Genomic DNA, 27506 nt, shown 5'->3' with positions numbered 1-27506 from the left:
TGTAACCACATACATGTAACCAGTATCTCAGTCAAGAAACAAAACACAACCAACACCCCAGAAACCCACTTTGTGTTCCTTATACCAGTCCCTATCTACTTGCAAGGAGACCCACTATGCTAATTCCCAAGACCATGCTTCTATACTTTGTTTATATGAAGACATCTGGCGTAACCTCATTTGTGTCTCTTTTGGCTTAATATCCACCCGTGCAGCTGCACGTGATTGTGGTTTGCCAGTTCTCATTGTTCTCTAGTGTTTCAATACCTGAATGTACCCTAGCTTATTTATTAATTCTCCTGTTGATGGACATTTGGACTGTCTTCAGTTTGGGGCTCTTAAAAGTTGATGTCATGAACATTCTCATGCCTGTTTTTATTCGATGGTTTCAGAGGGGATTAGTGGGTCAGACGTCATCTATTCTTAGAGCTTTAGTAGGTACTGTCACACAATTTTCCAAATGTTCGTATCAATGTAGGCTCGCACCAGTAGTGAACAGGAGCATGACTCGCTCTACATCCTTGTACTTACTTGGTGCTGTCACTCTTCTTTTTGGTCGTTTCAGTGAGGTGTAGTGGTGATTTTAATCATGGCTTTAATTATTATCCTCTTGGCGACTAATGAGGAGGAGCCCCTCTCCCTGTGCTTATTGGATGCTAGGTATTAATCTGAGCAGTTCAATTTCTATCCTTGATGGATCTTGCTCTAGGGGACTGATCTCACCCCCTGCCCATCAGAAATTTTGGATTTCACACCTGAGTAAAATGTAGGCGTCGAGCCACAGACTGCAGACTGGGTCAAGCACTCCATGCCTCGGGCAGCAGGCCTTACAGCTTCAGGTGTGCCCATGACCTGCCTCTGCCAGGCAGGTGCACTGGCATGAGACTGAGAAGGCAGAGAGGGGCCAAGAATGTGCTTTTGCACTACCGCTGCTTTTCTGGACTAGCGGGGGACAAAGAAGTTTGGTTCTCCTGGGGTGGCGATAGCAGAGATTCCAGGCCCAAGCTCTAGTTTGGGGTGTGTCGAAGGGCAAACATGTGGCATCACTCTTGCTGATGTGGATCATAGGGATCACTGCTGGGGGTGGAATGGTCCTGGAGCTGGCAGATGGGACCAGGGACTTCCTAACTCCCCAGATTGCCCATCATGACAGAGATGGCAGAGCTCCTGACAGGTCAATTCTTCTGGGAGGTACTTCCAGAAGCCCAATCTACCTCTGCTCACCAGTCCTTTCAATGATTTTGTTAAGTTCTAAATCCCTATATTAAATTATTTTCTGCTTAAAATAGCTAGAGAGACTGCTATACCTGCAATTAAACTCCAACTGATAGATTGCAGTACACTGATACTAGCACTTCATGGAAGAAAAGCTATTTTAAGACCAGAAAATGGGAAGAACATAATCCTAAAATAAAAGGACAGTTCTCTTAAGTTTCATTGAATCAATTCCATAAAAAGCCCATTTTCCTTTTCTTATTTTGCCAATGGAAATTTCTGCCCTCACTGCCTCTAAAGGAAGAAGTGAATATAGAAGAGGAATTAAAAGAAAACATAAACAGTGGCCCTTGCAATGGGGCACAAGAAAGCCAAGAACCATTGGGCTGCCATTTGATTACTTAACCATGGTACCAGGGATAATGTGACCCAAACTCATTTGAAATGCCACAAATAATATTGTTTCCATGGGTTCTTTCATCCTGCCCCAGAGTCAAGGGTCAGGGAGAGCTTTTGGTGATGGGAAGCTGGGCATGAGGCACTGTAGATGTGTCTCAGGATATAATCTGAGTGATCATTAGTAATATTGGGGGAGTTATTTGGTACAAGAAGTGGTAATAACAGGATGCAGGGGAAACAACTCCTGAAGGGAGAGAGAGGAGCTAGAGCGAGGAGCCATCCAGGAAGACTGACCAGGCAGCCCAGGTAATGATGAGGTGTGTTGGGTATCTGGGATCCAGGAGATGGATCTGGGATTCCATCTGCTGTCCTTGTTCTGCTCAGGTGCAGTTGCTCCATGGCTGCAAAACCCTCAGTGCTGAAGCCTGGCTGGGGAAGGGAGTCTCCAGGCATAGGCTCTGGAGACAGTGGCCTCAGCTGGGGATGGGGAGAAGGGTAATTCTTGATGCTGTCAGCAGAGTCTGGCTAGTAGGGACAAGGAGAGGGGCAGATGCTACTGTAAGGAGCTCTAGAGATGGAAGTACCTTGTGTCATCTTTTGGCCTGGTGGTACAGAATGATGCTTTCTTTCTCATTCTCTCCTTTCTCCTCTTTAATGGTTTACAATGGAAATTTTCAAATATACACAGAAGTAGAGAATATAGTACAATGAACCCCCGTGGACCCATCACCTAGTGACAATAATCATCAGCTCATCAGTCCAGTGATTTTTAAGCAGTTTAGCCTCTGGTTCTCTGCTCACTTGTGTATGTATAGCTGAGTGAAATTATGAAATATTTACTTCTGTTTTTTTCCTATCCCTTTCTCCCATTCAAGCAGATGTTAGGAGAACTAACAGTGCCCAGGAGAACTTAGAGTGTTTGCAAGGGAGGTAAAAGAGGGATAAGGAATCTGCATTCATTTGCTAGGGCTGCAAACAAAATACCACAACATACTGAGTGGCTTTAACAACAGAAATGTATTGTCACCATTCTGGAGGCTGAAAGTCTGAGATCAAGGTGTCAGCAGCATTGGTTTGCTCTGAGGGTTGTGAGGGAACTCTACATTCCAAGTCTCTCTTTTTGACTTGTAGATGGCTCTCTTCTCTCTGCCTCTTCACATTGTCTTCACTCTATGCCTTTATGTGTCCAGGTTTCCTCTTCTTATAAGGACACCAGTCATATTGGATTAGGGCCCACTCTTTGTACTATTGTTCAATTGCCAATTTGTGTCCTACTCTTTGCGACTCCATGGACTCTAGCACACCAGGCTTCCCTGTCCTTCACCATCTCCTGCAGTTTGTCCAAGTTTATGTCCATTGAATCAGTGATGCCATCCAACCATCTCATCCTCTGTCTCCCCTTTCTCCTCCTGCCTTCAATCTTTCCCAGCATCAGGGTCTTTTCTAATGAGTCAGCTCTTCCCATCAGGTGGCCAAAGCACTGGAACTTCAGCTTCAGAATTAGTCTTTCAAATGACTACTCAGGGTTGATTTCCTTTAGGACTGACTGGTCTGATCTCCTTGCTATCTTAGTGCCCACCGTAATAGACTCATTATAACTTTATCACCTCTTTAAAGGCCCTTTCTCCAGATCTGGTCACATCCTGAGTTATTAGAGTTTAGGACTCCAACATAACTTTTTTTAGGGAGACACCATTCTACCCATGATGGGGATTCACTGACACTGACTGAGTGAATGTCTTAAACACAAAAGGGAATTCCCCCCCAGGTTAGGAAGAGTTTTCCCAGGGTGGAGGGTGGGCTAGAGAGAGATGAGGAAAAGAAAGGCAGAGGGGACCATGGTCAGCTTCCAAAAGGTGCCTATGCCCCAGCAGACACAGCTGGACCCACAGAGACAACTGGAGAGACATGGCTTGTTAGTGGACATGTGTATCCCAGAAGTGAGGCACGATCTGAGAGAACTCCAAGAATATTTGGAGTGAATATTTCATCCAGCTTCTGAGAATGGGTCATGTGAGTCAGAAATTAATTTAGAAATTTCAAAACTAGAGGAATTGATGTTTTCAGAACCTCCTGAGTTTGTCAACTAAGAGTTATATCTGCCAAACTTGAAATAGACAAAAGCAGAACTGTTCTAGGTGGAGCTCACCCCCAACCCTGGCTCTCCTTGCAGCATCTCAGGGCAATCCTAGGGGTTCTAGGGCTCCAGGAAACTCAATGTGAAAACACTTAGGGTCCCCTCTCCCCTTATTAAACACACAAGACACAGAGGCTCAGAAGAGGAAAAGGGACAGGTACATCGCAGGTTAGTAGCAGAACCCAGGGCTCGTCATTTCTACCAGGACACATTCGTTGATTTCCTCAGACTTCCAGGGAGGCTGATGCAGTATCTTCAGTCTATATCCAGGTGCTATCCGCACAGCAAATGACTGGATCCCAGAGCCACCCTGGGGAGGCAGAATCACTTTTTGGGAACTTACTAAGTTTTTGTTGTTTTGTTTTAGCCATTCTTTTTTTTTTTTTTTTTTGTATTTATTTTTATTATTATTTTCATTTATTTTTACTAGTTGGAGGCTAATTACTTTACAATATTGTAGTGGTTTTTGCCACACATTGACATGAATCAGCCATGGATTTACATGTGTTCCCCATCCTGAACCCCCCTCCCACTTCCCTCCCCATCCCATCCCTCTGGGTCATCTCAGTGCACCAGCCCTGAGAACTTGTCTCATGCATCCAACCTGGACTGGCGATCTGTTTCATACTTGATAATATACATGTTTCGATGCTGTTCTCTCAGATCATCCCACCCTCGCCTTCTCCCATAGAGTCCAAAAGTCTGTTCTATACATCTGTGTCTCTTTTTCTGCCTTGCATATAGGGTTATCGTTACCATCTTTCTAAATTCCATATATATGCGTTAGTATACTGTATTGGTGTTTATCTTTCTGGCTCACTTCACTCTGTATAATGGACCATTCTTATGGATGTGCAGCGTCCTGTGTTCTTCTGACATGTCCTCATCAATCTGAGGGAATCTTTGCTTTCTAGCTGAAGAGGGCATTCCAGGTTCACCTTGTCCTTACCCTACCCCAGAAAATTATCCCTGGAATAAGCCACTTATCCTTAGTTCTAAGTGGAGCTTTCCTAGAAATTTCACCAGAAGAAGGGTTAGTGGGGTGGGGGTCGGGGGGACACCATCTAAAAGGCACTTTCATAATGTAGATTGGATTATTCTACAATCAAGTCATCCCCCACATACTGAGGTAATTCCCATATGCAGAAATGGCTAAGAACTTCCCCCTTGAACTCGCCCCCACCATCTTTTAATACATTCCTTTCCTGTTTCAGTTGTGGTGTGCGCGCGTGTGTGTGTGTGTGTGTGTGTGTGTGTGTGCATGCTCAATTGCCCAGTCGTGTCCAATTCTGTGACCTCATGCTCTGTAGCCTGCCAGGCTCCTCTGTCCATGGGATTACCCAGGCAAGAATACTAGAGTGGGTTGCCATTTCCTTCTCCAGAAGATCTTCCTGACCCAGGGATCGAACCCATGTCTCTTGCGTCTCCTACATTGGCATGTGGATTCTTTACCACTGTGCCACCTGGGAAGCCCTCTGCTTCAATCAGTTAGAGTGAATTCTGTTCTCCAGAATTAACCCTCATCAATAGTGATTGATACCAGGGTGGTAACAAGCAATAGACTTTGGAGGAAGTGAGAATCTGAGGTCAGATATCTGACCTAGTTGGATTCAAAGGCAACAATGATCCTATTAACATGAGAAGGCAGTATTCAGGTGGTCCATATCACACAGAGGCAGTGCAGTGACCTGTGGTCACTTTGGAGGAAAATAAGGCTTTGGGGGATAGGGCTGTTGGGAGATAAAGCACTGCAGTGAGAATAAGGAATATAAAACCTGGGCAGGGTGAACTGGCTGCTTCTAATTGCACAGAGTGTTTAAAGAAAGAAACAACAACCTCAGGGTTTTTTCTTCCTTTTAAAAAATAGCTTTATGTAGGGCTTCCCTGGTGGCTCAGTGGTAAAGAATCTGCCTGCCAATGCAGGAGACACAGATTCAACCCCTGATTTGGAAAGATCCCAAATGTCAAGGAGCAACTGAGCCTGTGCTCTAGAGCCCCGGAGCCGCAACTACTGAAGCCTGTAGGCTCCAGAATCTGTGCTCTGCACCAAGAGCAGTCACTGCAACTAGAGAGTAGCCCCCACTTGCTGCAACTACAGAAAAGCCTGCACAGCAACCAAGACCCAGCACAGGCATAACAAACTAAATAAAATTATTTTAAAAAATACTTTAAAAAAGAAAAGTAGTTTTATTGTCAATTTAGTTCTGTATTTTGTTGTTTAGTCACACAGTCATGTCCTACTCTTTGAGACCCCATGGACTGTAGCTCACCAGGCTCCTCTGGGTCCTCCAGGCAAGAACACTGGAGTGGGTTGCCATTTCCCTCTTCAGCGGATTTTCCTGACCCAGGGTCTGAACCCGGGTCTCCTGCATTGCAGGTTTATTCTTTACTGCTGAGCCACCAGGGAAGCAGTCATGTATAATGACATACAATAAACTGCACACATTAAACTGTACAGTTTGATGTTTTGACATATGTATGTACACACACACACACACACACACACACACACACACACATGAAACCATCACCATAATCAAGGTAATGAATATCTATTACCCCCACCTCCCAGCCCAAGTTTCCCTTTCAATCAATCTCTCCCGCTTCCTGACATTCGCAGGCAACCACTGAGCTGCTTTCTATCACTACAGATTAGTTTGCCTTTTCTAGAATTTTTTTAATAAATGGAATCATATAGTATGTACTCTTTTGTCTGGCTTCTTCCAGTTGGGATAATTATTATAATCAGTTTGAGATTTATTCCTTTCATTGACTATATCAATAGTTCATCCCTTTTTATTGTTGAATAGTATTCCATTACATGGATCTGTCAAATGTGTTTAGATTATCTAGTCATTTGTTAAAGAATATTTGGGTTGCTTTTAGTTATGAATAAAGTTGCCATGAACATTAGCATTAGGTCTTTGTGTGGATATACACTTATATGCTTTCATTTTTCTTGGGTAAATACCTAGAAGTGAAATCAATGGATTATATGGTATGTGAAATGCTTGACTTAAAAAAAAACCAAACTGCCATGCTATTTCACAGGGTTTGTATCATTTACATTTCTACCAGCAGTGTGTGAGAGTTCCAGTTGCTCCATATTGTATCCAACACTTGGTATGGTCACTCTTTAATTTTAGCCATTCTAATGGCTCGTGATGGTATCTCATTGTGATTTTAAACTTGTTTTCCCCTGATGACTACTGATGATGAGCATTTTTTCATGTCCTTATGTGTTATCTGTATATTTTCACCTACTCACCTATTTTTTGGTGACATGCCTGTTCAAATCTTTTACTCACTTATATTAGAATCTTTTCTCATTATCAAGTTTAGAGTTCCTTTTAGATGCTGCCTACAAACTCTTTATCAGATATGTTTATCTGCAAATAATTTCTCTCTGTCTGTGACTTGCCTTTTCATTCATTTAGCAATGTATTTTTGAAGAGTTCCTAATTTTGGCTGAGTCCAATTTACCAAAAAAAATTTTTTTAATAACTGGAAAAGTAATGAACCAGTGTTGCGATAAAGAAATCTTTGTAACCCAAGTTCACAGAAATTTTCTCCTGTGTACTCTTCTTACAGTTTTAAGGTTTACACTTAGGTCTATAATATATTTTGAGTTGATTCTTGTGTGTTTGGTGTGAGGCACAGGTGGGCAAATTTTCCTAAAGGGTCAGATAGTAAAGATTCTAGGCTTTGTGGGCACCCAGTCTCTGTCATAACCTACTGAACTCTGCAAGTAGTGCAAAAGCAGGCTGAGGCAAAAATAAATGAGTGTAGCTGTGTTTCAACAACTTTCAAAAACTGTATTTCAAAAACTTTATGTCTAAGAACAGGCACTGGCCACATTTGGCCCAGTGGCCAGTTTGCTTCTTTAAATGCCTTCCTTAAATGTCTTTTTCAAATCTTCACACAGCACTGAAACTCTCTAGGCAACACATGCAGCCCCATCCAGTCCTGTCTGTTGAGTCTGCTCCCGCTTGGCTTAAAGATCCTTAGCAGGTACCTCGCAAGAAGATGGCAGTGTTTCTCGTGCCACCCCCACATTTCTTCACTGCTTTCAGACCTACAAGCAATCAAGTGTATTTCTGTATGCCCCAGAGGACAGAGCACAAAGTCTGTCTCAGGAAGAGCTGTCTACATGCTGGAATCTCAGGAGGACAAAGCAAAATGTTAGGTCATTCAGCATCTTCATCCACTGCCTGCTTTAGGGTGGCGATAAAAGTCAAGAAGGTTAGGTCAGATTCTGTCGCTAATGCTGTGTGATACTCTTCCTTGGTATTCCCACCTGTGTGTGTGGTGGTAGGGGGGTGGGTAAGGATGAGAGATTTCTCTTAACACTCTCATTGTTACTGAGTTGATAAGAATAAGACAATATGTTTCTTACCCATCTGGTTTGCTCTCCACCAGACAATTCCAATGCTGCCTTCTCCTCGAATAGCTTTTAAAAACTGTTTTCTTTCTTTTTAAGAGCACTGTACAAATGCAAGGTATTGTTACAGTTTTCTCTTTTTAAGTAATTCTAGAAAGCCCAGCCCCAGGATTTCACAATCTGTCGTTGTCCCTTGGTGCCTCTGCCTGTTGCCAGGGAAAGAGATTATCCTGGCTTGGGGAAGGTCAGCCAGCCCCAGCACGATCACTAACACAGTTTGGCTTGCCATCCCCAATCACGGATTCACAGTCAGTGATACGGAGACTGGGTAAAACCACTCCAGGGCCAAGCAGAGTGGCCGGCAAGAGGAGAAGCAACACTCAGCCCCACTCGAGCTCCTCACAGGCCACTCTAATCACCGCCCACGCCTGCAGGAGGGCACAGTTCCCCAGTCTGAACAGCAGACAGGCTGCAGTCTGTCAGAATTCTGAAAGAGGTAAGGTCTCAGAGAACAGAGCTCTCATCTGCATGGCCCTAGAGGCCCTGCTTTGAACACAGCAGAGATGAAAGAGCAGATCTCCCAGACTACTAGATGAGCTGGTACACACGCAGCACAGACATAAAAATATTTATCACAGTCATCTCTAAATGTATGCAAGAGCCTAAGGCCCAGAGATGTGCCACCTTCCATGCTAACCTCTTAAATGAATATCTGACTTTATTAAGAGTGGATTTATTATTTTGCTATTATTAAGAATGATCCCTGGTTTACATAAGGATGAATAACTTGAAAAGGAATTTCACATCATTGTCTAGATCCTCACAACAAATCGTTAAGGGCAGGAGAGCAGTCACCCTAGCTGGGGACTGCAGTTTAGAGAGGAGACAGGTGACTTGTCAGACATCATGCAACTGGAAAGTGGTAGGGCTGGTGAAGAACCTCCAGGTACTCTAACCCCAAGTTTAATGCTCGTCCCTCAGTTCTCTGTGTTGAGTGGACTGTTTTCTCATCAGGTGAAATGCCTTTGTAAGGAAGCACATGGAGGAAAAGAGATGAGTTAACTGATGCCTAAAGCAAGTTGAATCAGCCTACAAACAAGGAGTCAGCTGGTAGGGCCAGATTGGGCCCCAGTCCCCAATCCTCTCTTCTTGACTGACAATATTGCCCTTGCCTTAAAAAACAAACTGGTTAGAGTGCAAACACTGTATTTTCTTTACAAAAGGATTCATCATAGAGAGCTTTAAATAGTCATCTCCCCAAGGAATCTAAGATCAGGTTCAAATGACAAAATGGTCTGTAAACACAATCTGGGGAGACACCAGTATATTGTATGGGCTTCCCAGGTGGTGCTAGTGGTAAAGAACCTGCCTGCCAGTGTAGGAGACTCAAGAGACATGGGTTTGATACCTGGGTTGGGAAGATCCCCTGGAGTTGGAAATGGCAACCCACTCCAGTATTCTTGCCTGGAGAATCCCATGGACAGAGAAGCCTGGTGGGCTACATACAGTCCATAGGGTCACGAAGAGTCGGACCTGACTGAGCAACTAACACATACACATATATTTTATAAAAGGTTCATATATATATATATAGGCAATTACATATGCAGATAGACATTGGGGTAATCTGAGACAGAGGATGGGACAAAAAAACCTCTGAAGGCTATAGGTGTGATGGTCTCTGACTCTTTCTCTCCCACCCTCAATAAAGAGGTTGAGGACTCACTTGTGTGTGTACTCATAGAAGAAGATACACATAGTGAGGGAAAGTCTGGCTTTAATACCAAGGCTGAAGTTCAACGATGCTACTTTCCAAGAAGGTTGCCTTTGACTTTTCTAATGAAAAATTAATAGGCACTTACTTGCTGCTGACTTTAATTACATTTGCTAAAGACAAGTGTCTGCCAACCAGCATGGCTCTGGCTGTCTTCTGTGCTGGATCTGCTCTCAGCAAAGCTCATTGGTTTGGGGAGGAGAAAGGGTGCCATTTTGCCTGAGCAGCTGAAGAGGCAGACACATCGTAGGATGGAAATTGTATCATATTTTCTGCTAATGGATCCCCACCCATAGGCAGTCACCTGACAGGGAAGCTGAATTAAACATGCCTTAGTAGAGCACAGACCAGGATTCTGAAACTGGGTTGAGGACCCCAAAGAACCAAGGAGATTTTGAAAGAGGGCCACTAAGCCTTGTTTGTAGGCATAAGATGCTTGCCTACAAATACAAAATCACTTTTCTAGCATATATAAATACTACTGGTATTAGTAAAGTATAAATTCATTTACCAAATGAAAATCAATTAATAAATTTATAATAACTTTTTACCACTATATATATTCTTAACTAAAGGTACATAAACACCATGTTGAGGTTCTTGAAATTTTTTTACCTTAAAAATCAGCCTTTGGGGACTTCCCTGGCAGTCCAGTGGTTAAGACTCCATGTTACCAAGGCAGGGGATATAGGTTTGATCCTTGGTTGGAGAACTAAGATCCCACATGCCATGTGGTGTGGCCAAAAAAAAAAAAAAAAAAGAGCAAGAGAGTCTTCAGAGAATTCCCTGGTAGTCTGGTGGTTAGGACTCCACACTCTCACAGCCGAGGGCCTGGGTTCAATCCCTGGTTGGAGAATTAAAATCTCATAAGCTGTACAGTGCAGCAAAATAGAAAGAAAGAAACAGTCTTCAAACAGGAAAAGACTAGGAACGTGACACTAGGGTATAACTGAAGTGGGATTACTGAAGGAATGGTCTTTCTGGATCTCACTTTCTCCCATTTTTAAACAGCTTTATTAAGATATATTCCATAAAGTATGGAATGCAATTTTTTTAGTATAGTTAGAGATGTGGAACCATCTCTACAACCTCAGAACAGCTTTCACCTTCCCACTGTACTCATTAGCAATTAATCCCCATCTCCCCTACCCATTCCCTCCAAATTCTAGGCAACCGCTGATCTCTTTTGTGTTTCTATAGATTTTCCTCTTTTGGACATTTCATATAAATAGGATCATACAATACGTGGTCTTTTGTGACTAGAGGAATGTTTTGAATCCTCAAAACTCCATTCAGATGTTGTATATCCAATTCCCACACATACTTTCGTCTTCTCACCTCTCCCAGAAGCCCTTCTTGCTCACCCAAGTCTATCAGAACACCTCCTTCTATAGTTCTCAGCCTCTTTGTTTAAGTAGCGCTTGGCATAAGCTACATGGCCCATCTCCCCCGGTGCTGCGCTGTTCTCTAGATTTCTGTGACTTTCTCACCTCCAGCTTCTTGGGGATGGCATTTTACTGGCGTACTTCTTGGGCTCCCCCCACTCAACTGTGTCCAGCACAAGTTTTCTGCTTGAAATGGGTAATCAGTTTACGAGTGTTGAAAGAATAAGTGGCTCATAAGGATGTTCCCATACTTTTAGGAAAATGAGATTCAGAAGAAAGTGCAAGAAAGCAAAATCAAGAACAGGATCAAAGATAAAGCATGGAATATGGATATTAGAATCCAAAGGGTTGGCAGCTGCCCATCAGCAGTAATCTAGTATTGTGACTAGAGGGCATTAAAAGGCCCTGGGCCACAAAGGGTCTCCCATTACCTCCAGCAGCAGTTGGAAGAACATATTAGTCACTCCTTCAGCTGAAGGCATTAACCGCCTCCATTAAAATGCAAATGTCAACACCTGCGAGAGTGGCAGATCAAGCTATTATCAGCCATTTCCACCTCAGCTACAATCTGAGCTCTTTGAATATTTCCTGTTCCCTGAGGCCCAGAGGTCTGGAGGTGAGTGTAGAGTCTGGAAAAATCTAGGGCCCAATTCCCTATGGCCAATTGCAAACTACTGTCCCGATTTCCAAGGTAAGGAAGTCAGAGGTCCTTGGTTCCTCCTCACAGCTCCTTGTGGGGGATGGGTTAGGGTGGAGGGTGACTCCCAGGAACCTCAGACATCTGTGCCCAGTGGCAGAGACATGGGGCCCCAAGCCTCCATGGATGACCTACCTCCAGACACACAATGTTCCATCCTGTTAGCTACTCTCTGCTTGGGGATAGTAAGTTATTTCCTCAAAGGAAAGGTAAGTCATCTAGTTTTAGGCATAGGACTTGCTCTCAAAATGCAAATATCCAGAGGAGGGTGACATATCTTTGGGGAATTGTGTGTTAGTTGCTCAGTTGTGTTTCACTCTTTGTGACCCCATGGACTGCAGCCGGTCCATGGAATTCTCCAGGCAAGAATACTGGAGTGGGTTGCCATTTCCTCCTCCAGGGAATCTTCCTGACCCAGGGACTGAACTAGGGAATTAGATGATCTTGAAGATTCTTCGACCCTTGAGAAAGCCTAGGGTTCTTAGAGTTCTTTATTTCCTTGTGAAGACCTCTTAGGGCAGGGCCCTCCCAGGCAGTAGGGGAAGTTTATTTTTAACCTCCAATTCCTAACTGGCTGTCATTTCTGCACTCCTCCTTCCTTCTCCTGGGCCCATGCCTTCTTCTGCTTCCATTTGCCTTGGAGCTGCTTAGTGGTCTCAAGTGTTCTCTTGTTCCTCTCCCTAACTCATTCCTGCTCCTAAAGAGCAAGCATCCTTTCTCTCAGTGAGAAAAACTTGTTTTGGTATTAGAGGGAGAAGCCTGATTAAACTTATCTACACAAACAATAATGACTGGCAGTCCTGGCATAAACTCTTCAATCTCCCAGAAGTATCTGCAATAAATTTTTCAACTAGGTTTTTTTTTTTTGGCTGTGCTGGGTCTTCATTGTGAGTTTTTTCTCTAGTTGTAGTAAGCAGGAGGCTACTCTCTAGTTGCAGTGTGCAGGCTTCTCATTTCAGTGGCTTCTCCTGTTGCAGAGCATGGGCTCCAGGGCACTTGAACTTCAGTACTTGTGGAACGTGGGCTCAGTCATTGCAGCTCCCAACTAGTGCACAGGTTGTGGTGCAATGGTTTAGCTGCCCTGAGGCCTGTGGGATCTTTTTAGATCAGGGGTTGAACCCATGTCTCCTGCATTGGTAGGCAGATTCTTTATCCATGAGCCACTAGGGAAGCCCCTCAACCACTTTCTTGAAATATAATTTATATACCACAAAGTTCACCCAGTTGGGTTAAAGTGCAATTCATTGACTTTCAGTATTTTTCTCTAGTTGTGCAAACATCACTGTAATCTAATTCACGACCCCACCCCCAAAGAAATTTTTTACCTATTAGCCATCACTTCCCATTCCTCCTCTTTTCTAGGCCTAAACAAATACTAACCTACTTTCTGTCCCTAGATTTTCTACATTCACTTTTAGGGAATGATTGTCATCCCAAAGCATGACTATCTAATGGTGAGATAGTACTTACACTATCCCACTGTGAGGAAGGAAGGTATTTTTAGGCACAAAAGTATTACTGAGAATCCCTTCTACAAATATTTCTAAACATTCTAAAATATTAGTATTTTAATTTCCAAAATACAACTATTCTTTCAAAAAGAAGTCTGGGGGAAATGAAGAATGAAGTCCTGAAGGGTAACTGAGGTACAAGGGGCAGATGGCTGGAAAAAAGGGTCTGTAGATCTCCCAAAGGGCCTGCTGTGTCCTGGAGGGCATAGGCACCTCTCCTTGCAAACCAAGTACTTACTTCAGACAGAGCCCCGAGGTGGTCCTTGGGTCAGCTCCTATCTGATGACTACAGCCAGGAGTACATCCTGAGTTGCTCTTCAAAACCTCTGCTTTTCAGGATCCTGAGTGGTCCAATGGTTAAGAATTTGCCTGCCAACACAGGGGACATGGGTTTGATCCCTGGTCCGGGAAGATCCCACATGCTGCAAAACAACTAAGTCTGTGCACCACAGCTACTAGAGCCTGCACTCTAGACTCAAGAGCTGCAACTACTGAGCCCATGTGCTGCAACTACTGCCAATGTGCCCTCGGACCTGTGCTCCACAAGAAGAGAACCCATTTGCAATAAGAAGCCTGTGCATCACAACTAGAAAAACTGGAGAAAGGTTGCTCGCAGCAACAAAGAACCCGAGGGCCGCAACTAAGACCCATTGCAGACCCCCCAAAAAAAGTTTCTGCCTTTTGCCCTTGTGACCCCCACCTTTCTCGGTTTTCATCTGACCATTCGAACTCCTCCTCTACACAGTGGTTGACCCCTGGGTTTCCCATCCAAGTACCAACCAGGCCTGACCCTGCTTAGCTTCTGAGATCAGATAAGATCAAGCCCGGTCAGGGTGGTATGGCCACAGACAACCCCTGGGTTTCTCGGCTCTTCACAGCTGTACTCCAGCCAATGGCATCATTCCCATTGCCATGTCACTTCTGGGCTCCATCTATACCTTCTCTGACATAGCTTCCTGACTAGTCCCCTCTGCTTTTAAATCTTGCTTTTCCAAGCTAGTTACATTGCCAGAATCTGCCTCCCAAAACATAACAGCCCAACCTCTTTTCCCCAATTCAGGCACTCTTCCCTGTCTTTAAACTGAAGCCCACGCTCCTCCAAGTGTTAAAGAGTGTTAAAGAGTCCAACCCACTTTTCAATCTTCACACATGGTTGCCAGTCAGTCACTGAGCCCCACCCCACCCCTCAGACTCCATTCTCATCACTATTCCCCAGATGTACCATTTGTTTATCCAACAAACAGCTAAGGAGTACCTCCTATATGCCAGGTACCGGGCACAAGAATGAGAAAGATACCAATTCTGCCCTCAAGAAGTTCAACAGACTGTGGAAACAGTTCTGAAAACAAGTCAAGACAGTACAACGTGACAAGTGCAATAAAAGAGAAAAGCAAGGTGTGCTGGGAGCTGAGGAGGAGGGAGTGCCTAGCCTGGGGTTGGGAGCGGGGGAGGGAAGAGGCTTTAGAGAGGCATCGCAGAGGTGCTATAAATTTGGTTTGTGCTGGGGGTGTATGTGAAGAGTGATCTCTGCAGAGGTTTAAAGAATCCTTTAGGGGTGGTTAGATGATGTGGGGAAGTGGTGGATACTGAAAACTGGCAGGTAGGAAGAGGAAGTTTTTTGGACAGCTGGCAGTCGGGGTGTGACATGTATGATCAGATGGGAACAAAGTGGGGGACAGACTGGATGGCAAGGAGGGAGAGTTGGTAACTGGCCAGGCATGAAGGGAGGACCTGGGCAAAGGTAGTAGCCAGAGAATGTGGAAGAGACAGATTTGAAAAGACATGGGTATGGCGGCAGGACTCTAGGAATCGGGATAAGAGGGCTCACCAGTATAAGATCCAGGATTTGGGCAGATGGTAATTCCACCAGGGGCGAGAAAACAGAGAGAGGAGAAAGCTTCTTGGGTGATGACCTTTGTTTTAGAACAAATGAACCTAGGGTGTTGGTGGATACCAAGAAACATCCGCAGGGATTTCTCCAGTGGACAGGGGTAGGTGAGACTGGAACTAAGAAGGGGAGGCAGGGGCATAAGATTCAGATTTCAGAAATACCTTAGTGAAAAGATGTTTATCTTTTGGCTCAGCAATACTACTTGTAGGAATTTCTCCTAAGGATACAATTAAAGATGTGTGTGAAGATTTATCTACAAAATGCCCATTGTTTATAACAGTAAAAGAGTGGAAACTTTTTATAAACTGCTATGACAGTGAAAAATGCCCAACAGTAGGAGACTGGTTAAATAAATTTTGCTATATTCATGCAATGGAATTCTGCTCAGACAACAAAATGGGTATTGTAGATGGATGCTTAAGGGAATAAAAAAAACCACATATTTTGCAAAGTAGAAAAAAGCAGATTCTACAACTCTTTGTAAAAAAGTCCCATTTTTTGTTAAGAGAAAAATTAAGATGTTAATGGTTCTTGCTAGGTGTAATTTATAAATGTTTTCTTTCGTCTTTCTTTTTTCTAGTTTTCCCACATTTAATCATACATTGTTTTTGTTATAAGATGATGGTTATATAAAATTTGTGAATAAAATGGAAAGGAATGACCTAGGGAGAGCCTAGGGAATGAGAAGATCAAAGATGGAACCCAACCGCCTTAATACCTCAGGTCATCTGGTTTCTGTCCAAGCAGCTGCCAGTCTGGGTGTTCTTATATCATATTTGCTACATGGCTGTGTGGTAGAGTACAAGTAGACAGAACTTAGTTTCCATTTTGCTACACAAACTGGGCAAACTTTGATTCTGTAAGTTTTGGTTTTCTCATCTCTATAGTGGAGAAAATGACATCTTCTTCAAAAGGGTTATATGACAATAAGACTCACAGACATATTGTTGTTGCTTAATATCAGTCCATTCTCTTTTTTCTCTTGACTCCTATTCTGCTGGCTCCAGATTCAACCTCTTTTTGGTGCCTACAGTAGGAATTAATGCCTCCTCTCTCCAACCCCCAAAACACTCTCTCTGGTCCTCTGTTGAATACTGACTGAATTGTGCTCTGAATTGGAGTTAGTGGCTAGCTGCTCTCCCTCCCTGACTGTAACCAGAGGTGGGTAAACTCCATCCCTGAAGCACCTAGCACAGTGCTTTGCACATAGAGGGTGCTCTGTGAAATGGTTGTTGGCTAAATTCAGGCTTCAGGCTTTTTAAGACTTTGCTAATCATGGATTGATTACTCAAACGCTGGAATACTCTAGGGTTAGTTTATTCAGATCTCTTGGAAGGGTTCTCCTCCCAATTTGCAACTCTGGCAAGGTTTATCTTCCAATTTCCAAAGAGATGACCAATAGAGAAAGGATGGGAGGCTCACCCAGGCCTCGAGTCTCTTTGTCAGAAGCTCCACAGGGAGAGTGGGGGGCCCCGGGGGTGGGGGGAGAAAGTGAAGGTTGTTTCTCCCTCCTGGGATTATAGGTGACTGTTCCCCACCCGTCCAGAGTTTAGGCTGCAGGAACTTGCAGCAGGACTGCCTGGGGGAAGAATAATTGGAGAGGTACCTCATTCCACAGGCCTAGGTCCTTTAACCCAAAGAAAATTCCTCTCCACTCCTGCCTCTTTGTCGCTGTGTAGGAGCATCTGGTCCCCCTCCAGCGGGGCATCTCCACCGTGCTCTGATGCCTATCCTTCCTGATAACACTTTGCAAGGTAAGGAGCCAGCCTGGAGCTGACGAAAGATCTTTTGGTTGCAAGTCAGGAGAACTGTGTGGCCCATGGCAAGTTAATTAAGCTCTGAAGCTCTAGTTTCTGCACCTGTAAACTGGGAATAAACACCCGGGCACTGTTCCCTGTCACAACCCAGGGTTATTGAGGGGAGTCAAATAATAATAATTAAAACAACATATGAACGAGCAAAGAGCGCTCTTCACACATGCCAGGTGTTTGTAATGCTGTCTGCGGGGTTCTTGCTTGGTAACTAGCCACCAAAGCATTCCTGTCCGCCCAGCCCTGGTTGCATCGGCCTCACCAACTGCATCTCCATCTTTCCCGTAACTGTCTTCCTGGGCCTCAGAGATCCTCGGTCTCTCCATCTCTCCCGTCCATTTCCGGGTCTGGCTCTTGGGCCCCTCTGGCTCTCCAGGGACTCTGGTCTTCGGCTCCCTGCGGCAGTCGCTGCCTGGGCGCCCCCGGCCCGGGTGCGCCCTCCTTTGGCACAGCCGCCCGGCCAATCGCCCAATAAGAGCGCCGGGCTCAAGTCTGACAGCTCAGGAAACGGCCAATCGAGCCGGGCCAGGGAAGGGGGGCGCAGCGCGGGGGCTGAAGTTGGGTTGAATGGGGGGATGGGGGATTAAAGGGGGATACAAAAGAGGGGAGCTAGGACTAGGGGCATAGGAACCCAAGCAAAGGGCGAGGGAGGACCGCATGCCACCCAGGTCGGGCGAAGGGACCGCGGGCTGGATGCGGCTCCAGGCGCCAGGGAGGGAGGGGGCGCAGAGAGAATTTTAGGTGAGGAAGGGGAGCGGGGCCCCCCACGGTAAAGGGCGGCTCACGAGGCCGGGCCTGAGGATGCCGGCGGGGCGCCGAGGCGGGGGCCGCGGCCGGGTCGGGGGCGGAGGCGGCCGCGCGCCGCTGTGAGCCGAGGCCCGAGCGGCGCGGGGGGCGGGGAGGCGGCGGGAGGAGGGGATGCGGAGGGCGCTCCGGCGGCGGCGGCGGCAAGCGGGCGAGAAGGGAGGAGCGGCGCGAGCGGCCGGAGCAGCGCAGGGCCCGAGGCGTGCATGGCGCGCCGCGAGCCCGGCTCCCGCGGCTCTCCCCGGAGCGCCCCCGGGGCGCAGCAGCGGCTCTCGGGCCGGCCTCTCTCGTCTGGCTGCATCTGAGTCCCGGCTCTCGATCTCTGGATGCCGTGCTCCCTGGGAGAAGCCCGCCTGCGTTGGGGCGGAACGGCGGCGGCGCTGCGCCGGATTCCGCCCTCAACCTAGTCCTTCTGCGCCCGGCCGCGGTGGGCCCGCAGCCGGTGGCGAGGAGCCTGGGGCTTGAGGAGTCGGCGCGACAGCCCTCCTGGGCCGGCGGGTCCGGGCCAGCCCAGCTCCGTTTTGGGGGAAGGGGTAGGCGAGAGGGGAAGGGCCGCGGTGCAGGAGCCGGTCCTCGCCCCCGCCCCCTGCGCGGACCGGCTGAAGGCTGGGCTCGGCTTTGGCCCGGGCCAAGCTCCCACTCTCGCCGCGGGAGGTGGTGGGGGATGCGGGCGACGGCCCCCTTGGGCTCCAGGACCCTCCCCCCAGGGCTCTGGAGCTGTTGCTCCGCCCGCCGCCCCCTCCCCCGTCCTCTCCACCCCCCCATCCCACCTCCCCACCCCTCGTAAGGAAATAATGCTGGCTGGCGCCCGCACCTCCCAGTCGCTCCCAGTCCGCCGAGAGGGAAGGGCGCCCGCTTCGTCTCCACGCCGGGACCCCTGCCGAGCCGCCCTAGCTGCCTCCTCGCCGCGCGTGCCGCTGGTCTCCGCTTAGGCAGTCTGCGAGTGCCGCGCCCGGGCATTGCCAGCCCCGGGGAGGCGCCGCCCGCAAGGACACCTCTCCGTCCCGCCTCGTCCGCAACTCCGGTCCTAGTCGAGCTCGACGCGAGCCAGGAGTCCGGACGTCCCTCTGCGCGCGGCTCAGCAGCCCGAGCAGTCCCCGCTGCCCCAGCTCGGAGCCAACTCCCTCTCGGACCTGGGGCTCCCGACGCGGATTTTCAGCCACTTCTCACCTCGGGGCTGTGCCTGCCTCCCGCTCGCTCTTCCGCTGCCCTCCTTCTCCGCTCAGGACGGGGGTGCCAAGATGCCCCGCTACTGCCCAGGGCCCCGGGCCGCCCCCGACGTGTGACCCCAGCCTGGTCCCCCTGCTCGGCCGTCCACCTTCCCCTTGGAGACCCCCGGCCCGGCCCCCGGGGGAGGAGGAAGAAGACGACGAGGCCGAGGGGGGGATGTCCAGCTCCAAAAGCGTGAGCCCCCCGGGCTACGCGGCGCAGACAGCGGCGGCGCCGGCGTCGCGGGGAGGCCCGGAACACCGCTCCGCGTGGGGAGAGGCCGACTCCCGCGCCAATGGCTACCCCCAAGCCCCCGGGGGTTCGGCCCGCGGCTCCACCAAGAGACCTGGGGGGGCGGTGACCCCGCAGCAGCAACAGCGCCTGGCCAGCCGCTGGCGCAGCGACGACGAAGACGATCCTCCGCTGAGTGGCGATGACCCCCTGGCCGGGGGCTTCGGCTTCAGCTTCCGTTCCAAGTCGGCCTGGCAGGAGCGCGGCGGCGACGACTGCGGTCGCGGCAGCCGGCGGCAGCGGCGGGGCGCGGCCGGCGGGGGCAGCACCCGGGCGCCCCCTGCGGGCAGCGTCGGCGGCTCGGCTGCTGCGGCCGCCGCAGCGGGCGGGACAGAGGTGCGCCCCCGTTCGGTGGAGCTAGGCCTGGAGGAGCGGCGTGGCAAGGGCCACGAGGCCGACGATCTGGAGGCCGGCGCCGTCGAGGAAGACGAAGGGTCCGGGGATGAGGGCAGCTCGGCAGGCTCGGGCGCGGGGCCTGGTGCGGTGCTGTCGCTGGGCGCCTGCTGCCTGGCACTGCTGCAGATATTCCGCTCGAAGAAGTTCCCATCGGACAAGCTGGAGCGGCTGTACCAGCGCTACTTCTTCCGTCTGAACCAGAGCAGCCTCACGATGCTCATGGCTGTGCTGGTGCTCGTGTGCCTCGTCATGTTAGCCTTCCACGCGGCACGGCCCCCGCTGCAGCTGCCCTACCTGGCGGTCCTAGCGGCCGCTGTTGGTGTGATCCTCGTCATGGCCGTGCTCTGCAACCGCGCCGCCTTCCACCAGGACCACATGGGCCTGGCCTGCTACGCGCTTATCGCCGTGGTGCTGGCCGTCCAGGTGGTGGGCCTGCTGCTGCCCCAGCCGCGCAGTGCCTCCGAGGGTATCTGGTGGACTGTGTTCTTCATCTATACGATCTACACGCTCCTGCCCGTTCGCATGCGGGCTGCGGTACTCAGCGGGGTGCTCCTGTCCGCCCTCCACCTGGCCATCGCCCTGCGCACCAACGCCCAGGATCAGTTCCTGCTCAAGCAGGTAGGGGCCCACCTGGGCACAGGGACTGGATAGTAGGGTGTGCAGGCCTTGGCCTGACTCCAAAGAGAGGCAACCCACCTTCACCCTTTAAACTGGTGAGAAGATCCAGAGAGACATGGCTCTGTCAGCTGTGTGGTGTCTTCTAGCCTCTGACCCCCTACTCTGAGCCCTAGCATCTTCCTTCACAAAAAGGGTGCTCTTCTGTGTAATGTTCCCGCTCACAGAAGACACACCAAACCCTATCCATTATTGTGGGGATACTAATGAGGAAGGCGGGTTGGAGGAGAAAATTCTTTGGAGAGGTCCCCTTCTCTTCCTGTGCTTCTGTCCCTGTATATATGGCCCCTGACCGAAGTGACTGGACCTTCTAATCCCTCTCCCAGCCTCTCCCTGGGGAGAGCCACTGATAGTTTGTAGTGAACTCAGTTGAGTCCTGGATGGAGGATTGATGAGGGGAAACCCTAGGAACTCCTTGCCTAGTCTTAGGGAGGAGAAAGGGTAACCCTGCCAGTTGCCTGAGACTGGGGGTTTGAAAGCTGGAAATATACCTGAAATTGAGGGAGGGCTGACAAATGTGTTTCATTTGTGAAAGTGCCCACAGCCAAAAAACTGCCTTCAGCAGAAGTGGGAAGCAACCTTTGTGTGTGGTGACAGTCCTCTCCTGGCCAGAGCAAAAAGCTAGTGTTGTATGTCAGGACCCCTTCATGTGGGTGCTCCTGGTTATTACTTGTGGTGGGGGCTTTTTTCACTCCTGGGATGAGTTAGGTGAGCCTCGAATGATGGGATCAGGAGGAAATAAAACTTCTGCCTGGTTAACTGGTGATTCCTCTGAAGACTTGTGAGAGGAAGGCATGCTTGCCATGGTGACCTTGGATGAGGTTGGCTCTTCTGACATGCACACCTTCTCCCCTTAGCAGTGCCCTTGTCTGTGGCACCATGGGCCTCATCCACTGGCCCCTGCTCAGCCTACTTGGTTGTGCTGCAGCTTGACTGTGAGGGTCAAATGGCCCCTTGCTGCAGTCTAGTCTCTTGACCGTAGACCCTACTGCACCCCCTACCTTTCTCTGGGCATCTGCTTCCTCTACAGAACTTCTTAACTAACTGAATTCCAGTCATTGCCTTCTCCTCCCCACTTTTAGTGCCTTTTGTCAGACTTCAATCCTATTGAGGACTGCGTGTTTCTTGAGGGGCTCTCCTGTACCCCCTGGCTTTCTTGAAATAGTGCCAGTGTGGGCTTCATGGCGCTGGGCTTTAGGTTACCCCCAAGGCACTCTGTGACTGGGAAGGAGAGGATCTGCAGCCCCTCTGGGCCCTAGGTTCCTTGTCTAGCAAACGAGAGGATAATGCATGCCCCTTCCAGTTCTACCCCCTCTGTGCCAAGCCTCACCTCTGCAAGGAGCCCTCCTTCCATTCCAGCCATGCCAGCCTCTCCCTCTTCTGCATGGCCAGCAACAGAGTCAGAGCCACAGAGTGGGGCACTTATTCCCTAGTGCCCCTGGTTTTACTCCCCATCCAATGTAAGCCCCTTGGATACAGAATTCCTGAGGTATATGTGTTTTTCCTTCTTTACCATCTCTGCCTTGTCTAGCACTGTGTAGAATACATAGGGACTTCACTTAACTAGTTATATTCCAATGAGTGAAGTAATTGGGGTTGTTGATGCTAAAGAAGTTTTTCTGATCTGGGATCAGAAGGAAAAAAAAAAATCTTTAGAGATCATCTTTAAATTTAAGAGAAAAACCTATTGAGAGCTGGTTTTAAAAAAAGTTGACTACTATTGTTAGTGCTTATAAAGGCTCCAAATGCTTTGACCCGGGTACACAAGCTAGCATATGAGTATTTTATCTTTGAAGGTTGTTCTTGGCTTGAATGGGAGGCAGGTTGCTTGGGTGGGTATGGTTTTTCTGCAGAAAGACAGGCATGGCATCCACATGGAGCAGCAGAGGTTTCCAGGATCATTCAGAGTATTTACTGAAACCAGACTCGGGACTCAGGGCCTGATTACAGCCCTAGGCAATCCGAGGTGAGTGATTTTAGGAGACTGGAGTCAGACTGGACCTGGGGTGCTCCATCTCCATCTTAGCATGAAGATGCCATTGCAGCAGCAGAGTTGGCTGACTGACTTCCCCGTCTAGTTCCTCAGGCCAGTTTCTCTCCCTTCTCTCCCCAGCTTCACACCTCCCAACTCATGCTTCTTTTATACAGTTGTGGTCTTTAGACCTTCCCCTGTCTGTAGGCTCTTGCATACATTTGCACTTAACTTCTCATGACCTGCTCTGCTGAGTATAGCAGAGCTTGTTAGAAATGATCCATGATAATCAGAATGCAAGCATTCTTTCTAGTTGACTTAAGACAAAACTGTATCTTTTTTTGGTTTGTATTTCATTTGCCTTTTTAATTATGTCTGATATTAACTTTGTGTTTCTTGAGCAAATCTTATTGGATGGTGGGAAATATTAGTGAGACAATCAAGTATTACCCTCTGCCTCAGGTTACCCCAGAGTGGCAGGTGTTGGAGAATGGCCTCCATTAGATGCCTTGTTCTTATCTTTGATGAAGATACACATCCAGGTAAATGGGCCAGCAGTGTGTGGTTTTTAATACTAGGGCTTTGGGAATTTGCCTCCTTGACCTTGGACACAGAGTAGGCCCTCAGTAATCTGTTGGCATTTTTTCAGTTCTCATGAGAGACTGGTCCCCTTGCCAGCTGCCCCACAACTCAGATCTTCAATATCAGTATCTGATCTCAGTATTTTATTCTTTCCCAGTCCCTCTTCTGTCTTGGGCTCTGCCCTTTGTTCCAGTTAGAAGGGAGAAACATTTAGTATCTTATCTGATGCCTCCTGATGGTTTTTACTCAAGAGGAAACTGAGAGGCAAGGTGGGGCAGCCCTTTCGGGGGTGGGGGGATGATGTTTCTTCCTTTTGCTGTATCCCCTGCTCCAGCTCTTCCCCTGGTATTCACCCCCCGGCCCCCTGCTCTTTTTCTCTCACTTCCTTTCACTTTCCTCCTCCTTCACTCCCCTGTTGCTCTGCTCTCCTCTGCATGCCTGCTTTTCTGCTTCCCTGTCTCTTACTCCCTGTTTTGCAGCCTCTCAGCCTTGCCTTCTGTGCTCGTCTCACTGTCGTCTCCTTGGTGGGATACAGTAGGAGCGTCATGGGATGTTTTTTTTTTCCCTTCTTTGCCTGTTAGAAGTCCCTCTGCTACACCCATACCATAAATAACACTCAAGCATCTGCCAAACACATTCCTCACTTGTGTTAATAGGCTGCAATGATGCCGGAGCCTGTTGCCATGGCAACCTCATTTTTGTTTGACTGTATCCCACTCTGCTACATAAAGCCTCTGCATGCACTCACACACAAACAAGTATGCTCACACAACTATTACATATGCTTAGCTATTAGAGATTATTTTGTAGAAAACATCTTTGGGTCTTATGGGGATGGACAGTCATTTGGCAAAGGAGACGAGTGTCTCTGCTTGTCCAGTGTTACTCTAGGAGGTGATAATGGATGGAAGAGTGCTTTGAAAAGTAGAGAGTCCTGTTCAGATGTGGGGTATTATTAGTCTGCAGCAGCATCAAACCCACCTGATACAGTTTCTGAAAAGAAGATTCTGACCCCATGTGGGTCCCTGTGAGCCTGGGAGAGCTGTCAGAGGTTGCCCTTGTGGTGTGGGCTGACCCATCCCTACCCAGCCTATCTCCAGCTCCTTTCTTGCTTCCCTCTGTCCCTTTTGAAGAAACTCAGTGATTTTCTGCATTTTCTCCTTTGTGCCTGTTTGAATCCACAACTGTCACCAGTTGTTCCAGTGATCAGAATGGCACTTGCGCTATGTGGGTGATGTTCTGTGACCATGAGCACATGTGAATGTCCGAAGTTGGGCTGGATGGGGGTGGGGAAGCAGACCAAGAAATGACTACTGTGGCTGCTGAAGGGTGGGTATCTGTCTGTCATGTGGGCAGCCTCTAGTATGTATGTGCATGCGTGTGCATGTATGTGAACATGTGTGTGCGTGTGTGTATTTGTGTGTATCTGTTGTGTGTGCTGGCCTGGGTTATGGAGGTGGGCTGAGGGAAGCCTTTGTGTTGACTTTGAAAGGAAATCATCACAGCTCTGTCCTGTTTATTCTTTGCTGGTGGCTGACTTCCTGTGGCTGTTTGCATTTCTGATTCTGGGCCTTGATCGACCTTCTCACCTTGACCTCTGACTCCCCAGGGAAGTACCCTGGATGCACATGCCCCCACTTTCCATAATGAACCTGGGGGCTAGACTTGAGTGGTCGGTTCCCCTGCCCCCTTGGCGTCTCACCCTTCCCATTCAAAAGCCCGAGCTGCCCACTCACTCAGCCATCCGGTGAGCCCCGTGGTGAGCTGCTGCCTCACTCTGGAACTTGGCCCAGAGGCCTGTGTGGTGGGTCACCGTGTCTGCCCTGTGTACCCTGCTGGCTGCCGCTGCCTCTCTGCTTGCTAGGTGTTGTGGAGAAGGATACACACATTCAGCATGACACCAGGGGTCATCTGCCACCAGTTACTTTCCCCATCACTCACATTTCTGGACAGGAGAAATCTGGCCATAGTGAACCCCAGCAGCAAAAGTAGGCTGGGGTGGGGGGCTGGCTCTGAGTTTGTAGCTGGGGAGGGTCTGCTTGTTTTGCCTCAGTGCTAATTGTATTTGCTAATTGTTTTCGATTATGTGGCCTCCTTATCTCTGCAGTGGGAAAGGGGTGCTTGGAGTGGGGCAGAATCCTCAGGGTGGGGGTCAAGCAAGGCTTCTAGATAGGGGGTTGTCTAGGCACATCTAGATAGGGGTGTCTCGATGCCTGTGGGGAGGACTTCCGGAGTGGCAGAGGCTTGGCCAAGGAGCAGAACGGTCAGCTGCTGTACTTTGGGAATGATGACTGTTAATAATTCTATCTAAGTTTTAATCTGGAGCAAGAGCATGAGGTCTGTGTGCTGTGGAGCACAGAACAGTGTACTCATGTTTGTCTATAAAGAGGACACAGACGACGTATTAAACCCCAGCACCAAAACCTGCCCAGCCTCACAGAAGAGTTTTGAAAATCAGTGTAAAAGGCCTGGACAGAAGCTGTCCTGTGCAGACAGACCCTGGCCACGGTCACCCTGTCAGAGGGTGTAGGGCTGTGAGGAGCCCACTCGGGCCCAGCCAGGGGTGGGGTGTGTGTTGGGGGAGGGAGGTGAGAGCCTCTCTGCAAGTGTACGGCCTCTTGCCGGATGACTTTCAGTCATGGCAACCTGCTTGGCACCTCTGTTAACTTTATTTATCTTGTGGTAGATCTGCCCAGTGGTCATTTACTTCCCAGGAGCATCCTCTGTGTTGGGAATGGAAGCAGTTTTCTCTCGGAGTCCCATGTGACTGTGCCCAGAAATTCTTTGGGTGCAGTTACATAAGTTACACTTGAGCATATGCTTCTTTCCTCCATGCCTATCAGGTCGGGGGAGCTTGCTAGTGGAGGGCAGGTCAGTGTTGATTTTCTCTCCCAAAAGCAAGACTCCGTGAAGATAATTAGAAATCTCTACTCCCCCCACTCCCCCCCCCCTTTTCTCCAGGTAACATTCAAATCCAGTACAGGGAAGAACTCTCTTTCAACATCATGAACAAAATCTGGGAGTTTGTAGTTAATGGACCATGAGCTTCATAGGAAGCAGCATTTTGGTCTAGCTGTTGGAAAAGGCCAGTAGGGTCTTGGTTAGGCTTGTGGGCATATCCAGTTCATAGGAAGACTGAGGCCCCATCTGAGATTCTATGTTTGATTCTAGTATTTAGAGGAGGGTACTAGTTTGGTCAGGGGATTGGAAATCTTGACTTCTGAGAGAACATTTGAAAGAGTGAGAGATGTTTAGCTGGGAGGACAGCAGACTGTAGCAAGGTAAGAAAGCAGAAACATGGGCAAAATGTTATTTATTGCTGGGATCCCTGTTATCAGATGTTAGAAGAAGGACTGAGTTTATTTTTGGTTGCTCCCAAGAGCAGAGTTGGGGCAAATGGGTAGAAACAGTAGACAGATTTCAGCTCCAGGTATGTGTGTGCTAAATTGCTTCAGTCATGTGTGATTCTTTGGGACCCTTTTGACTGTAGCCCGCCAGACTCCTCTGTCCATGACATTCTCCAGGCAAGAATACTGGAGTGGGTTACCACTTCCTTCTCCAGGAAGAAGATACTTTCCAGCCTTTGGGGTTGTAGCCATTACACCAGATGCCCCCTGGGGTAGCCAGCTGTGTCAGTGGAGGTGTTCAAGGGGAGACTGGGCTGAGGAAATGGAAGACTCGGCTTCTGAAGGTCTTGGGGGGGTGGGGCGCGGTCCCAGGAAGGGATCTATATTTTTTGCCAGCTTGGATCTAGTTTTCAAAGCTCTCTAGCTGATCTTGATGACCAACTCTTAGGTTTGGGATCGTTGGCCAAGATAACCATTCAATTCACATCCAACCCTTGAATTCTATGGTTTCATGTCTTGCTACAGCATGAATGCCTGCTGAATCTTTTGGGATGTTCATCGTCATGCCTAACTTGGTCTCTGTTTAAAAGTCACAAAATCACTGCAGACTTGCAGGCCCCTTAGGAGATGTCCAGGTGGGGCTGGTGAGCATATTGGTTGTAGGATGCGGAGGGGAAGGTGACTGGTAGTGGTTAGAGAGGGTGGGAAAGATGGCCTGTACCTCCCATCCTGCCTCCCAGTCATTCCCATCCCCCCACTCTTGTTTGAGGCAAAGCAATCTGTGGCTCAGCATTGGTGGTGGTAGCGGCAGTGAGGGTGGTCAGCAGAGAGATATACCTTAGTTTGAGTCCTGGTTTACTCATTCATTTGTCTGGTAAGTGAAAATGAAAAGCACTGAGGGTACCCCAGGTAGGTCCAGAAGGACGATACAGAATGTGGAAAATGAGATCAGGGGTAGGCAAGAGGTCAGGAACTAGGAGATGGTTTGAAGGAGGAACAGTAGGATGTCAGGCAAGGAAGGGGAGATTG

The 27506-nt window shown here is 48.5% G+C and overlaps 1 protein-coding gene and 1 long non-coding RNA gene across 5 annotated transcripts in view; one reads left to right on the top strand and one right to left on the bottom strand.

Annotated features, from left to right (window-relative positions):
* Positions 1 to 2121: 2121 nt before the first annotated feature.
* LOC136173288 (uncharacterized) lies at positions 2122 to 17811 on the bottom strand. Of its 3 annotated transcripts, none has more exons than XR_010664204.1 (4): positions 16109 to 17811; positions 15328 to 15506; positions 13738 to 13868; positions 2122 to 4061 (listed from the first exon to the last, which is right to left on the bottom strand). It is a non-coding gene; the product is annotated as an uncharacterized lncRNA (long non-coding RNA). The 3 variants fall into 3 exon arrangements; XR_010664203.1 differs by lacking the exon at positions 2122 to 4061 and adding an exon at positions 8866 to 9155; XR_010664205.1 differs by lacking the exons at positions 2122 to 4061; positions 15328 to 15506 and adding an exon at positions 8866 to 9155.
* A 1206-nt stretch (positions 17812 to 19017) lies between these two features.
* Positions 19018 to 27506, top strand: part of ADCY5 (adenylate cyclase 5) — a 157277-nt gene continuing 148788 nt past the window's right edge. Inside the window, exon 1 of one of the 2 annotated variants that reach the window (XR_010664193.1) lies at positions 19018 to 20519. Coding sequence is in view for 1 of the 2 variants with exons in the window: in XM_065942711.1 (XP_065798783.1) it covers positions 19392 to 20519 (1128 nt within the window). In the remaining variant the exon portion in view is untranslated. The remainder of the gene's footprint in view (positions 20520 to 27506) is intronic. The other variant, XM_065942711.1, reaches the window with a different exon arrangement.

This window comes from Muntiacus reevesi, chromosome 8 (genome assembly GCF_963930625.1).
Source record: "Muntiacus reevesi chromosome 8, mMunRee1.1, whole genome shotgun sequence".
NCBI lineage: Eukaryota > Metazoa > Chordata > Mammalia > Artiodactyla > Cervidae > Muntiacus > Muntiacus reevesi.
This window is presented reverse-complemented; position numbering and strand designations above follow the sequence as displayed.